The sequence below is a fragment of the Megalobrama amblycephala genome, linkage group LG18 (assembly GCF_018812025.1).
Source record: "Megalobrama amblycephala isolate DHTTF-2021 linkage group LG18, ASM1881202v1, whole genome shotgun sequence".
NCBI lineage: Eukaryota > Metazoa > Chordata > Actinopteri > Cypriniformes > Xenocyprididae > Megalobrama > Megalobrama amblycephala.
Genome location: NC_063061.1, coordinates 1844354 through 1858995, shown reverse-complemented (window position 1 = coordinate 1858995; position 14642 = coordinate 1844354). Strand labels below are relative to the sequence as shown.

Below are 14642 nucleotides of genomic sequence, written 5' to 3'. Positions count from 1 at the left end.
ATACCAATTATACCATGATGACTCGGCAACAAGGACACGTTAAAGCTGCTATTGATATTTGCATTTTCATTAGTTATTTTATCTGCAGGTCATAAGATCTAGAATTCTGAATTGGAATAAAGTTTACATTTATTCGAATTAATTCAATAAACAAGAGATGGTGCGTGTGTAATTACCTGCGTCTCTATACAAAAGTGAAGCTGTGAGTTTAATTACTTCAAAAACAGCAACATTGTCTCCTCATTGCTGAGGAATATAATGCAGCTGTTTAGTAGTGAAGCTGTTTTATTGATTAATTTCACGGGGCTGGAGTGGAAAACAAGTTTCTGTGCTCCTGAACGGAAAGGGGAATCGCATATATATGCGTTTAAACGTAGATCAGATGTCCATGTATTGGATATGCATCGGATTTAAAACCAAACTTGAAAGTGTCTCAGAATGGATGTATCTTTGTGTTTACACGTCTGCAACAGTGTCAGAGAGCCTATGTCTGCTGTTGTGTTTAGTTTGGAAATGACAGTGATAGTGCAGTGTGTCATTTGTGTATGAATAACACTCGTGCTCAGCTAATGCAGTCAGCGCTATGACTAATGCTATGGTGTCATCATGACTCTACTTTAACCTTCTTTAGTCCTTTGAAAATATTTTAAAAATATTATGAAAACATCTTTTCTGCCTCTGTAGATGTAAACACTGACTTGTGGATAATATAAGAGCATTTGCACTTTGTTAAAAATGCACAACAAAAGGACATAATGCACATTCTCCATTTCAAGGTGGTGGGATGTTGTTTTCACATCACATCATAGTGATACAATACAGAGCGTTTCAAGGCAGATTTACAGTAATAAACAGTGTTAATGTTGTATAGTTCATCAATTATGAAACAAATTCAATTTCAGCTGTAAAGCAGCTCTACAGAAGACAATAGAGTCATTATTCAGATCGGTTCAGTTCACTGTTAATTCAATTCAGTGCAATAGTGTCAGTGCACTTACTGAATATTAATTTTGTGCCATATTAGTTTTGTGACAGAAGCTTCTCTCCTCATGAAGCACATGCGCTGGGCATTCAACGCTATATTAAAGCGTCAATAAACAAAAGAGCCGAACCAGTTTCTGCTCGCACTTAGAATGCATTTTCGGCTCTTTTTTTGTTAATGGAGATTTGGTGCATTACTAAAACACTGGAAAAGCCAGAGCATATTGTAGTAAAGTTTGTTGATATGGGAAGAAGGAGGTGGGAACCGGCGAACGTTCAAACAAACTTTAATATATAAAAGAACAAAACGAAAGTAATGCCAGCAGTCCCTCACGGACAACTGCCGGCCACACAATCATAATAAAACACAACATAAAATCCATGCCTGGTCCTCTCTCGTCCTTCAATGTCGTCACTCCCCTTTTATGCTTCCGGAGCTCCTCCATGAGAGATTCGAGACCGGTGCATCACGCAGCTGACACTCGTTAACACTCGCGCCACCGCCCTGCACGTCACATATCGTTAGCCTCATAGCATAATTGCCCAAGTCATTTTTTGGCCAAATTGTGATATCTGCCTTTGAAATATGATCTGGGCAATTATGCTATGAGGCTAACGATATATAAATAGGGGTGGGAATGTTTAGCCACCTTGCAATTCTTGTTTCAGTTTATGGAAGCACGATGCAAAAAGCTTGTCAATGCATCAGTGTGTACAACCCTCTACAGTGTAAGTAAAAGACTCGAATATGTGACCAAATCTTCAACTAATGTCTATCATTAGGCATTGGCTAATAAATTCTTAGATTTTACTTGCCAGTGTGTGTGTTAGAGGCGACGTGCAACTAATGCACAAACGGCAACCTCGTTGGCTGGCGCTCATCTATTACCGTCCCTGTTTTGATTTCCTCAGCATGGGCACCCTGACTGGTCTGCAGCTATGCAGCCCCATACAAACAAACTGCGATGCACTGTGTATTCTGACACCTTTCTATCAGAACCAGCATTAACTTCTTGAGCAATTGGAGCTACAGGAGCTCGTCTGTTGGATCGGACCACACGGGCCAGCTTTCGCTCCCCACGTGCATCGATGAGCCTCGGCCGCCCATGACCCTGTCGGCGGTTCAACACTGTTCCTTCCTTGGAGCACTTTTGATAGATACTGACCACTGCAGACCGGGAACACCCCACAAGAGCTGCAGTTTTGGAGATGCTCTGACCCAGTCGTCTAGCCATCACAATTTGGTCCTTGTCAAACTCACTCAAATCCTTATGCTTGCCCATTTTCACACATCAACTTTTATATATAAAATAAAGTAGTATAGCAGTCTGGTGAGTAAACTAAAGAATTTACTAGCCAATGGCGATTCTATTGCTAAGTTGTGCATAGAGGGTTGGTGTGTTTTCAGCTGCAGTGCAGGAGTGCCTCTCTTCATGTTCATGTGTGCAGATTAGACTCCACATAAATGATCTGCCAGTGGAAACAGAAGAAGCGGGTTTAATATCCTCGTATCAGAGGCGGCCCGTGGCTTTCGTTCTCTGTAATAAAGTCAGAGCGACCTTAAACTGTCAATTAGTGCACATCTCATTTTCTATGGCTGTGCTTGAGAATGAGTAGTCATAGCTAGGAAAAAAGCACCCAATGCTTGTGTCTGCTGTGTATTTCACTTAGCTTAGCAACATGCTATGGACAAACTCCACTGGAATCAACTGTGCGACGCGCTTGAAATCAGTCACTTATGAGGCTCCGCTGGAGCTGGACAGGTTTGTAAAGCTGCTGTGTGTTCATCTGCATGAGAGCAGCGGGAAGCTTCACATGGACGCATGTGAGAGGAGAATCTCTGTGGCTGCTGTTTGTGCTGGAGGTCTAATTTTAGAGGATGACATCATGCCAGCCCTGCTGCCCCCCTCCCAGCTCGGCCTCATGGGCCGCTTCATATTTTCATCCACTGAAAGCAGAGGAGATCTCTCATGTTGGGTGATTTTCACTCTGCTGTGTGTGCTTCAGATCCCAGCACACTCTACAGGAAGAGCTGGAAAAATAGCAGGAAGTGAGGTGCGCTAGCTCAACCCTGCAGGCGTTAACTTCCTAGTGCTGGACACGAAAGTCAATCATGCAAACATAAACATCAGTCATCATTTACTCGTCTTCATGTCTTTACAAACTCGTTTTCATAGAACACAACAGGAGAAACTCTGAAGAATGCTCCACTTGTTCTTTTCTGGAGACTGAAGCATTCACATCATAACAAGAGTCCATGTGATTCGAGCTGTTTTCCCAGTCGCTGGGCCAGATGTCAAAACCAGACGAAGTGTGTGTTGCCGTCACACATATGCAAAAATCACATACTCTGGTTGGCCTTAAAATCATGTCAATGTGAAATGTTATTAATAGATATTTTATGTTAAATACATTTCACCATATACAGTAGGGCTTGATTTTCGGAGTGGGATTGTGGGTATTGCGTGATACTAGACTCTCGCGTTTCGGGAGTTGCGGAGTTGATGGAATTCTCACTTGCACAGTGTTGCATCGTCACTAAAGTTTATCATTTGCACGTCTTTTCAAGTCTTACTCATTTAAACATTCAAGCGAATTTAAACTATTCAATACTCGCGCGATCTCTGAGAGATGGTTTTCCCTGCGCGCATACGTAGAGTAAAGCTGCATCACAAACAGCTCGCGACTAACAAAACTGAGTTCTTTTTCAGGGATTACAGTGCATTAATGGTCAAAAACACAAAATGATGTCAAAATTCTGCTCTTGGTGATTATCCTTGTGAACACAGCCTTAAATAAACATAAACAATTGTCGGCACGATAGCCTCGTGGGCAGCATGGCAACATATAGCACTGTTGTGCTTTGAGCGACCCGAGTTCGAGTCCAGACTCGCGGACCTTTCCCGATCCCCTATCTCATTTTCGCTTCCTGTCTGCTTACAGTACTATTATAATAAAGGCAAAAATGGCAAAAATAATTTAAAAAAAAAAACAAAAAAAAACAAACAAACAAACCATTATTAAAAAAATTTGTAACAGTATAATGGACCTGTGTACTAGCTCTTAAAGTGACAGCAGCCTAATATATGTCTGTCATTAATGTTGATAAAACAACAAAAGATGCGATTCGCACATTTGCGCGCATAAATAGAGTAAAGCCGCGTCACAAACAGCTTGAGAGTAACAAAACCGAGTTATTTTTCGCTGATTATAATGCTTTAATGGTCAAAAACACAAAATTATGTCAAAATTCCGCTCTTGGTGATTATCCTTGTAAACACAGTCTTAAATAAACATGCTTTTCACCATCCGTCTTCCACGCCGATAGCCCCGTGGGCAGCATGGTGACATATGGCGTTCGAGTCAAGTTCGAGTCAAGGCTTATGGACCTTTCCCGATCCCCTCTCCCATTTTGCTTCCTGTCTGCTTACAGTCCTATTATAATAAAGGCAAAAATGGCAAAAATAAATATTTTTTTTAAAAAACAAACAAACAAACAATCAGTTGATGATAAGAAAAATGTGTAACAGTATAATGGACCTGTGTACTAGCTCTTAAAGTGACAGCAGCCTAATATATGTCTGTCATTAATGTTGATAAAACAACAAAAGATGCAATTCGCACATTTGCGCGCATACATAGAGTAAAGCCGCGTCACAAACAGCTCACGAGTAACAAAACAGAGTTATTTTTCACTGATTATAATGCTTTAATGGTCGAAAACACAAAATTATGTCAAAATTCTGCTCTTGGTGAATATCCTGTTAAACACAGTCGGTTATGTCTTAAATAAACATAAACAGTTGTCGGCACGATAGCCTCGTGGGTAGCATGGCGACATATAGCACAGTTGAGCTTTGGGCTACCCGAGTTCAGGTCCAGACTCGTGGACCTTTCCCGATCCCCTCTCTCATTTTCGCTTCCTGTCTGCTTACAGTACTTACAGAAGACACAATCAAGATGGCGCCGCGCATGGCAGCCACAGTGCTTAGCTCTTCAGTGTTTGTTCTGTTTTTGTTAGTTTTTCCTGTTTTCTGTTTTTCAAACACCATCAGTTTTACCAGGGATGAACTGCTGAACATTCGGCAGTTCACACCACAAAATCTTTTACCGGATTTCGATTATTCAGACGTTTTGTTGAATGTTGTAGTCGGCGGAGCGGCAGCGCTGTTTAGACGCTTCAGGACGCGCAGACGGGGAAAGCGCGCCGGCGCCCTCGTGAAGCTCAGACAGCGCGGATTAAGAACGCCGCTGCCTAGCATCCATCTGGCGAATCTCCGCTCTCTGCCCAACAAAACGGACGAACTCCTTCTGCTCTCCCGGACAAATAAGGATTTCTCGAACTCGGCTGCTCTGTGCTTCACGGAAACCTGGCTGAACGACGCCATTCCGGACAGCGTGTTATGTCTGCCGGGCTTTCAGCTGTTTAGATCAGATCGCGACGCAGAATCAACGGGGAAATCGCGCGGCGGCGGGACGTGCTTTTACATCAACGAAAGGTGGTGTTCAGATGTAATGGTGTTAAAGAAGATGTGCTGTCCAGATCTTGAAACACTCTTCATTAACTGCAAACCGTTCTATTCGCCGCGGGAGTTTTGCTCGTTCATTCTGGTGAGCGTCTACATTCCTCCGCAAGCGCACGTGAGCTCGGCTTTACAGTTACTCGCTGATATGATCACAGAGAGCGAGCAACAACACCCGGACTCTGTTCTTATCATTCTCGGGGACTTTAATAAAGCGATTCTCTCACGTGAACTGCCCAAATACAGACAGCATGTTACTTGTCCCACCAGAGACAGTAATATACTCGACCATTGTTACACAGCAATAAAGGATGCATATCACTCTGTCCCACGGGCAGCTTTGGGGCTCTCTGATCACTGTTTAGTTCATCTCATACCAACCTACAGGCAGAAACTGAAATCAGCTAAACCTGTAGCAAAGACTGTAAAGAGATGGACCACCGAAACAGAGCGGGCTTTACAAGCCTGTTTCGAATGGACTGATTGGAGTGTTTTTGAAGTTGCTGCCACCGATCTGGACGAGCTCACAGAGACTGTTACATCATATATCAGTTTCTGTGAGGATCTGTGCATTCCTACAAAGACTCATTTATCTTACAACAATGACAAACCCTGGTTCACTGCAAAACTCAGCCAGCTCCGTCAGGCCAAAGAAGATGCTCGCAGAAAAGGGGACAGAGTCTTGTACAAACAGGCCAAATACACACTGGAAAAGGAGATCAGAGTGGCAAAGAGGAATTATTCTGATAAACTTCGGAATCAGTTCTCTTCTAATGACACAGCTTCAGTGTGGAAAGGTCTGAAAGACATCACCAATTACAAGCCACCATCCCCCAGCTCTGTGGAGAATCAACGACTGGCAGACGATCTGAATGGGTTTTATTGCAGGTTTGAAAAATCACCATTCACACCTCCATCAACCCCACTCTCCCCCACACCTGCAATTCAGTTCAGTGAAGATGACGTGCGCCAGGTCTTCAGAAAGAACAAGAGAAGAAAGGCACCAGGCCCAGACAGCGTTTCACCAGCCTGTCTGAAAACCTGCGCTGACCAGCTGGCCCCCATCTTCACACAGATCTTCAACAGATCACTGGAGCTGTGCGAAGTCCCCTCATGCTTCAAACGCTCCACCATCATCCCCGTCCCAAAGAAACCCAAAATTACTGGACTAAATGACTACAGACCTGTGGCTCTAACGTCTGTGGCCATGAAGTCATTTGAAAGACTGGTTCTGGCTTTTCTGAAGGACATCACTGGACCCTTACTGGACCCCCTGCAGTTTGCTTACCGAGCAAACAGGTCTGTGGATGATGCAGTCAATATGGGACTGCATTATGTTCTCCAGCATCTGGACAGACCAGGGTCTTATGTGAGGATCCTGTTTGTGGACTTCAGCTCTGCTTTTAACACCATTGTCCCATCACTCCTCCAGCCTAAACTAACTCAGCTCTCCGTGCCCACCTCTGTCTGTCAGTGGATCACCAGCTTCCTGACAGACAGGCAGCAGCTAGTGAGGCTGGGGAAATTCTCATCCAGCACCCTCACCATCAGCACCGGCGCCCCTCAGGGCTGTGTCCTCTCCCCACTGCTCTTCTCCCTCTACACCAACGACTGCACCTCTAAAGACCCCTCTGTCAAGCTCCTGAAGTTTGCGGATGACACCACACTGATCGGCCTCATCCAGGACGGTGACGAGTCTGCTTACAGACTGGAGGTTGAACAGCTGGCTTTCTGGTGCAGTCTTAACAACCTGGAGCTCAACACGCTCAAGACAGTGGAGATGATCGTGGACTTCAGGAAAAACCCACCTGCTCTCCCCCACTCACCATCATGAACAGCACTGTGACTGCAGTGGAGTCATTCAGGTTTCTGGGCACCACCATCTCCCAGGACCTGAAGTGGGACAACCACATCGAGTCCATTGTGAAAAAGGCCCAGCAGAGGTTGTACTTCCTTCGCCAGCTGAGGAAGTTCAACCTACCACAGGAGCTGCTGAAACAGTTCTACTCTGCCATCATTGAATCCATCCTCTGCACTTCAATTATCGTCTGGTTCAGCTCAGCTACCAAATCTGACCTCAGAAGACTACAGAGGGTAGTCCGGTCTGCTGAGCGAATCATTGGCACAACCCTCCCCACTCTCCAAGAACTGTACTTATCCAGAGTGAGAAAAAGGGCAAAGAAGATCACTCTGGACCCCTCACATCCAGCACACTCCCTCTTTGAACTGTTGCCATCCGGTCGACGCTACAGAGCCCTGAGCACCAGAACGACCAGACACAGGAACAGTTTCTTCCCTCAAGCAATCCATCTCATGAACACTTGACAAACACGGAACACACAACACTATTACATATTATTTACTTAAAACACTTATTTATATCTCAATTTGCACACATAATTGTACATACAATTGTCTATAATATATATTGTCTTTTGCTTTTTTTGCACTTTGTCTATCTTGTAAATTTGTATATTATTATTTTATTCTTTTTATTATGTGTCTTGTCTTGTCGCTGTTACTCTGTTGCACTGTGGAGCTTCTGTCACTAAAACAAATTCCTAGTATGTGTAAACAACATACCTGGCAATAAAGCTCTTTCTGATTCTGATTCTGATTCTGATTCTGATTCTATTATAATAAAGGCAAAAATGGCAAAGATAAATATTTTTTTTAAAAACAAACGAACAAACAAACAAACAATCAGTTGATGATAAGAAAAATGTGTAACAGTATAATGGACCTGTGTACTAGCTCTTAAAGTGACAGCAGCCTAATATATGTCTGTCATTAATGTTGATAAAACAACAAAAGATGCAATTCGCACATCTGCGCGCATACATAGAGTAAAGCCGCGTCACAAACAGCTCACGAGTAACAAAACAGAGTTATTTTTCACTGATTATAATGCTTTAATGGTCGAAAACACAAAATTATGTCAAAATTCTGCTCTTGGTGAATATCCTGGTAAACACAGTCGGTTATGTCTTAAATAAACATAAACAGTTGTTGGCACGATAGCCTCGTGGGTAGCATGGCGACATATAGCACAGTTGAGCTTCGGGTGACCCGAGTTCGAGTCTACGAGTCTTCGAGTTCCCGATCCTCTCTCTCATTTAACTGTCTGCTTACAGTACTATTATAATAAAGGCAATAACACCAAAAATAAATCTTTAAAAAAAACATAAACAGTTGAGAAGGAAAACGAATGTGTAACAGTATAATGAATCCGACAGCAACCTAAGTGTCGGTCATTATTGTTGATAAAACAACAAAAGATAGCTTTAATTGTAAGGAATCAGGATTAATAGCATGTATATTTAATTTATACAGGACTAAAAGACTATCCAGTGTTATTTTTATTTGATTACTTTTTTTTTAGTTTCTGTAGTATTTCTGTACCTGAATACTAGTGTTAGACCTATTCCAAAAACTTTTCTCTTTATGTAGTTGGTATCTTTATTCTATTGTATTTATTTGTGCTACTTTTTTCACTTTAATTCAAAGGTTGAATTCAAAGCTTCCTTGTGTTGTGTATACTCTTGAGCAACACAGTTACCCCATTGTAAAACACAAATGCAATGAGTGAGCAAAAATGTAGGTGAGATAAATGTAATTTTAATAAAAATGTCTAAAAAAATGCCCCCTCAAATTAAAAAAAAAATCCCCCCCATAAGAATCACCTAAGGAGGGAATTCCCCCTCACTTTCCCTATTTACAGAGAAAGAAAAGCTGCATTATAGCTCATTACATCTGCTCGACTGTACAGCTGCTAATGAAAACTCTGTAATCTCAGTCCATATTAAAGGTGTTTATTGTGTTTGAGTGTCTCATGTTTGCTGAGTGTGTTGTGCGGAAAGCCCTTATATGGAGATGGTTTTGGCGTGATTTATGCAAATGACCAACCTCAAGCATGCAGTCACTCATTTAAAATACTCCAAATAAATTACAGCGAGGTTAATAAATTCATGTGCATGTGAATTAAGCAGAAATATTTTTTTTATGTGCTTACAAATACAAAATAATCCACACAATTATTAGTCAATGAAACCCAGACTGCCAGAGCAGTTAACGAATCATAAAAGCATTTAACAAATCAGGTCATTTGCTTAATTTGAATGTATCTCTAGTGAGCTGCTTGCACACATTCACAAGGATTTTTAATGCATGAGGTGAATATCAAGCTTGCGAGTGTTATTGTCCGGGTGGTCTGAGTGCCACCGTCGTGTCACTGTCACTCTGAAAGCTGGAGAGACAGTGAGACCCGTGTGCATTCAGACGCCACGTTCCCTCAGTGTGCACTCATTAGTTAGAATCACAGACGCATTAATCAGCCGCGAGACGCCGCTGTCCTCCGCCACTGATGCGCTGTGTGTCTTAATGCTCCATGAGCGCGAGTCGAAGCTTCTGAACCAGCGCTCATGAAACTCATCCTCTCAGACAGGAAGTACATCCTGTCTGTCTGTTTACACTTTCTACAGCTGCACCGCAGTTTTACATGCTCAGTAAATGTGGCTGAAGCAGGTTTGCAGGGATTTGTTTAACTTATCGTTAATCAGTCATTTACAGTGTAAAATTACAGGATTAGTTCAGTTCAGAATTAAAATTTCCTGATAATTTCCTCACCCTCATGTCAACCAAAATGTTTATGTCTTTCTTTCTTCAGTGGAAAAGAAATGAAGGTTTTTGAGGAAAACATTCCAGGATTTTTCTCCATATAGTGGACTTCACTGGGGTTCAACGGGTTGAAGGTCCAAATGTCAGTTTCAGTGCAGCTTCAAAGAGCTCTACATGATCCCAGACGAGGAATAAGAGTCTCATCTAGAGAAACCATTGGCCATTTTCAAAAAAAACCCCCAAAAAAACCCTTTTAACCACATCTGTGATGCTCCACGCATGACGTAATCATGTTGGAAAGGTCACGCATGACCGTAGGAGGAAGTACCGCGATAGGGCGAAAAACTCCATCTCATTTTCTCCTCCAACTTCAAAATCGTCTGACATCATTGTTTTACTTTTTTTTGTAAAGGCCGTTTCACTTAGTCTTTGACATTCACTTTGTGAACACTGGATCGGTACTTCTGCCTACGTCACTTGACCTTTCCAACATGATTACGTCATGCGTGGAGCATCACAGAGCAGTGCAAGATGAGCATTTGTGGTTAAAAGGTATATAATTGTTATTTTTTTAAATAAAATGAGCGATTGTTTCTCTACATAAGACTCTTATTCCTCATCTGGGATCTATATGGAGAAAAATCCTGGAATGTTTTCCTTCATTTCCTTTTCGACTGAAGAAAGAAAGATGTAAACATCTTGGATGACATAAACTATCTTGAGATTTTAATTCTGAAGTGAACTAATCCTTTAAATGTCGGTTGTTTTTTGCTTTATTAAGAGATTTAAACGTCTGTTATATTAATAAACAAGTACTGCACAGGGTGGAATGGCAAAAGTTAATGTTTTTAATATTATTATGTTTTTAAAGTAATGTTTCTGGATGCAGTGTGTCATTATTTCTCCTAAACACTTCCCCTGTCTGCCATTGGTCAAACAAACAGATTGCACCGCCCCATTGGTTGAGTCATTATTATTGTTGGGATGTTTTGATAGTGTCACTATCAAAGTGTTTCACTATAATTTTTTATGATAATATAATCAAACCACATGAATGGCTCACTAATAGTTGACTCTGCATAGGGTGGACATTGAAAACAACATATGAAGAGTTTGGTTCCAAAACGCAATAACTCCATTTTGATTATTTTGAGTAAAAAGGTGTTTTCTTTACCAAGAAATTGGCAAGATGAAAAACACTATTTTCTGTTTCAAACTTTCACATAGCATCTTTTGGTTATAAAAACATTAAAAATTCAAATCTACATTTTGATTTTAAAAAGTTTATTATAAAAACGTATTATTTTTTTCTCAAAATGCAATAAATCCATGACAATTTTTTTTTTCAAAATGCAATTAATCCATCAATATAAAAGTTATTTTTCAAATTGAAAATACACAACAAAGTAAGTTGATTCACATATATGACAGAGTCTAAACTTTGCCAATATTTATCTTATATTCAGGCATGTTACTAAAAATACATTCAGCCGTCGCTCCCAAAATGGTCATCTTGTTAATGTTATGAATTATTTGTCATTACCGATTAAAGAGCATCTGGCGCCACCGCACGGTTAAATAAACACATTTGCCGAGTACATTGGTATTAAAAACGGCTTTTTAAAAAGCCTTCAATGTTTACAGTGCGTGGAATGGTGCGCTGTGATTGGTTGAGAGCGGAAATATCGCATTCTGCAGAAAAAGGAGACTGGCGTTTGTCGCGTTTTGGGAAGAAAGGGAGAAAACGTGACAGAATAACACGACGGATATCTCATTTTGCGCAAAATTAATAAATGACTTTTCAATACCGACCAGATACAATACTGATTTTGGCGGAAACTCAAGTTTTTGAAAATGGCGTTTATCGCGTTTTGGAACCAAACTCTTCATATATTTTGGGAAATCACCTGATTATTATATTTAGCAAATGGATTTATTCATATTATTGCATTTATTATAATGCATTAGTAGTTTGTTTCTGTTTTCTTGAAAGAAATGCTTTTTATCTGTTGTTACTCAAAACATTCAGAGCTACATAGATAATAAACCTGAAGTATGTTGCATTGATCCCATTTGCAAACACAGACTTAAAATGAGCCATTTCTGTGTTCACTTAATGTTGAATGAATGTTTATGTCAAATAAATGTGATACAGTGATGAAACCCTGCAGAGACGCCAGTTCAGGCATTGTAAGATGTGTGTGCCGCATCTCTGAACCTGATCCGTGACTGAAGCGGACAGTAGCCAGTCCCATAATCCTTCACACCAAACTGTGTTATGTGCCTCACTCGCTCCTCGGGAAGCTCCATGTGCTGAGCTCCCATTGGCTACGTCTGAAAGAGATGATGTCATGCTTCAGCTTCAGAGGCGAGGGAATCAGATGCGCTTCCCATTACATCCCAGCGTCAGAGAAGAGTGTGTGCATGCAGCTGCAGAAAACAAATGACGTGTGTCATGCAGCATGTGTGCTTTTATGCCATTGTGTTTCCCAGCATTCTGACTTGATAATAGGATCAAGTGTTTGTCCCTTTTCTCCTGCTACTGCAGAAATGTGCCTTTGTCACGCTCACAAAAGAGCGCAACAGATCGCGGCACGCGTGCAGGAGGAATACATTAGCATAACGAGTGCTTTTCACCATCCGTCTTCCACGGCAGTAATTTATGCTCCCCGTCATTGTCGTTTATGAAGTGTGTTCGAGCACAGTGGACTTTACAGAAGACGCTGGCTGTTTTCTGATCAATAAAGACGCTCGCGTTTCCTCCGCGCAGCCAATCGCTCTAATGCAGTCGCCCCATCCCACCCCTCCCTCGCAGCACAGGTGATGTCATGCTTTTCTGCCGGGCTTCTCTCTGTCCCTCTCACTCCTAGACGCTCCGTCTTCAGCGGCAGAGCATCCGATCGATGGACGCGTCTCGAGGGAGAGGCTCCAGCCGGGGATGCGCGCTCGGAGGCTGGATGCAGCAGCAGCAGCAGCGGGACGAGTCCCAGAGGTGGATTCTAAGTGTCTGCATTGGGCTCGTTCTCCAGTGCAGCGCGGGACCAGAGAGGTGCAGACGCTAGCGGAGAGTTTCCCGCCCTCAGCCTGGACTCCTGGAGTTGTGCTCATGTGAAGAGGAAGTTCTGATGGTTCTGGTGACGACATGGATACTTGGATTGCTTGATTCGCTCGTTCTTTGACGTCTCGGCCAGGTCGAGTGTTTATTTGTTTGGATTCTGAGAGGAACTTGCTCTTCCTTTTCTCTTTTACTGGAAAGTTTATCTCTCTTATTGGGAAATGGCTTTCCTCGTCCGTTGCTATGCCAACTGCTTGCAGCCGTGGTCCTCCAAAGTAAGTGATGTCATCATGGTTGAGTGTGTCTATGTGCGTATATGTGCTTTGCTATGGATTGGCTTGCGGTTTCCATTTCTTTCTTCATGCATCCGCTGCCTGGGAGAAGGGAGAGCATCTGGGCATCTCATTTTCCTCAATGATTTTTACCAGAATACTCTGCATGCTGATCAGTGAAGATCAGAAGTTCTCCACAGCTGATTTCATCAGTTCTGATCAGTCATTAGGGGTCTAAATCTCAGCTCCTGGAGGGACACAGTTCCCTCCCTGCTCCAACACATATACCTGTAGTTTACAATTAAGCCTGAAGAACTTAATGAGCTAGATCAGGTGTGTTTAATTAAGGTTGGAGCTAAACTCTGCAGGGCTGTGGCCCTACAGGAACTGAGTTTGATGATGGCAAATGCCAAATGGCATTGCAAAAATTTTTTCTCAAACATCTGTCAAAAAGATAGTTCCGCCCCAAAACTCATGTGATGCTCAAACAAACAGATTATTGTTCTGAGAGCAAAGACTACCAGTGAACATCAAAACAATCTGAACATCGCACTCGGCTCACATTCAGTGAGAGCAACACGGGATTTGATTGGATGGTGAAAAGTGGGCGTGTCATATAGGAGTTTAGAGTCGGCTATTACGTAATTATGAAGAATAACATGCATTTCAAAGTCAGATGTGTTTGTGCTCCGATGGGTTTATAGAGGAACTTTTCTTCCTCTGAGTCAGAGAGAAAATAAACAGCAGCAGTAGCTCTGGGCTTCCCCTATTCATGAAATTTTGTCGCAACATGCATTCAAGTCCAGGGTTTCCCAACACGGCCAGTGGACACATGCAGTCGCTTCAGCTATGATTCATGAAGGGAACGTGCTCTAGTCCGGAGGACATGACATGTGTGTCTTGACTGGTGTTTGTCTTCATTATGTGCACATTCACACTTCAGTCTTCTGTTACTCATTCACTAATACTGCCAGCTTAAATCAACACTGAAATTGTACAAGACTGTTTTATGTGTTTGGTAGACTAACTCTGACTTCATTCACTCACCCTTGTGTTGGTCAGACACAACTTAAAGGCACAATATGTAAGATTTTTGGATTAAAATGTCCAAAAAGCCACTCGAACAGTGTTGGACTTACATTATCCCAGATGTTTCCAAGAATGTTTATATCCAGAGAAAAAGGGACCGTGTCT

The 14642-nt window shown here is 42.1% G+C and overlaps 1 protein-coding gene across 14 annotated transcripts in view; it reads left to right on the top strand.

The window, feature by feature from the left end:
* Positions 1–14642, top strand: part of rapgef6 (Rap guanine nucleotide exchange factor (GEF) 6) — a 119031-nt gene that overhangs the window by 43235 nt on the left and 61154 nt on the right. Inside the window, exon 1 of one of the 14 annotated variants that reach the window (XM_048166842.1) lies at positions 12934–13451. The exons of the other annotated variants lie outside the window; for them this stretch is intronic. Within the exon in view, the coding sequence (XP_048022799.1) occupies positions 13398–13451 (54 nt within the window). The 5' untranslated portion in view covers positions 12934–13397. Of the gene's footprint in view, positions 1–12933; positions 13452–14642 lie in introns of those variants that run through there. 14 annotated transcript variants of the gene reach the window in all.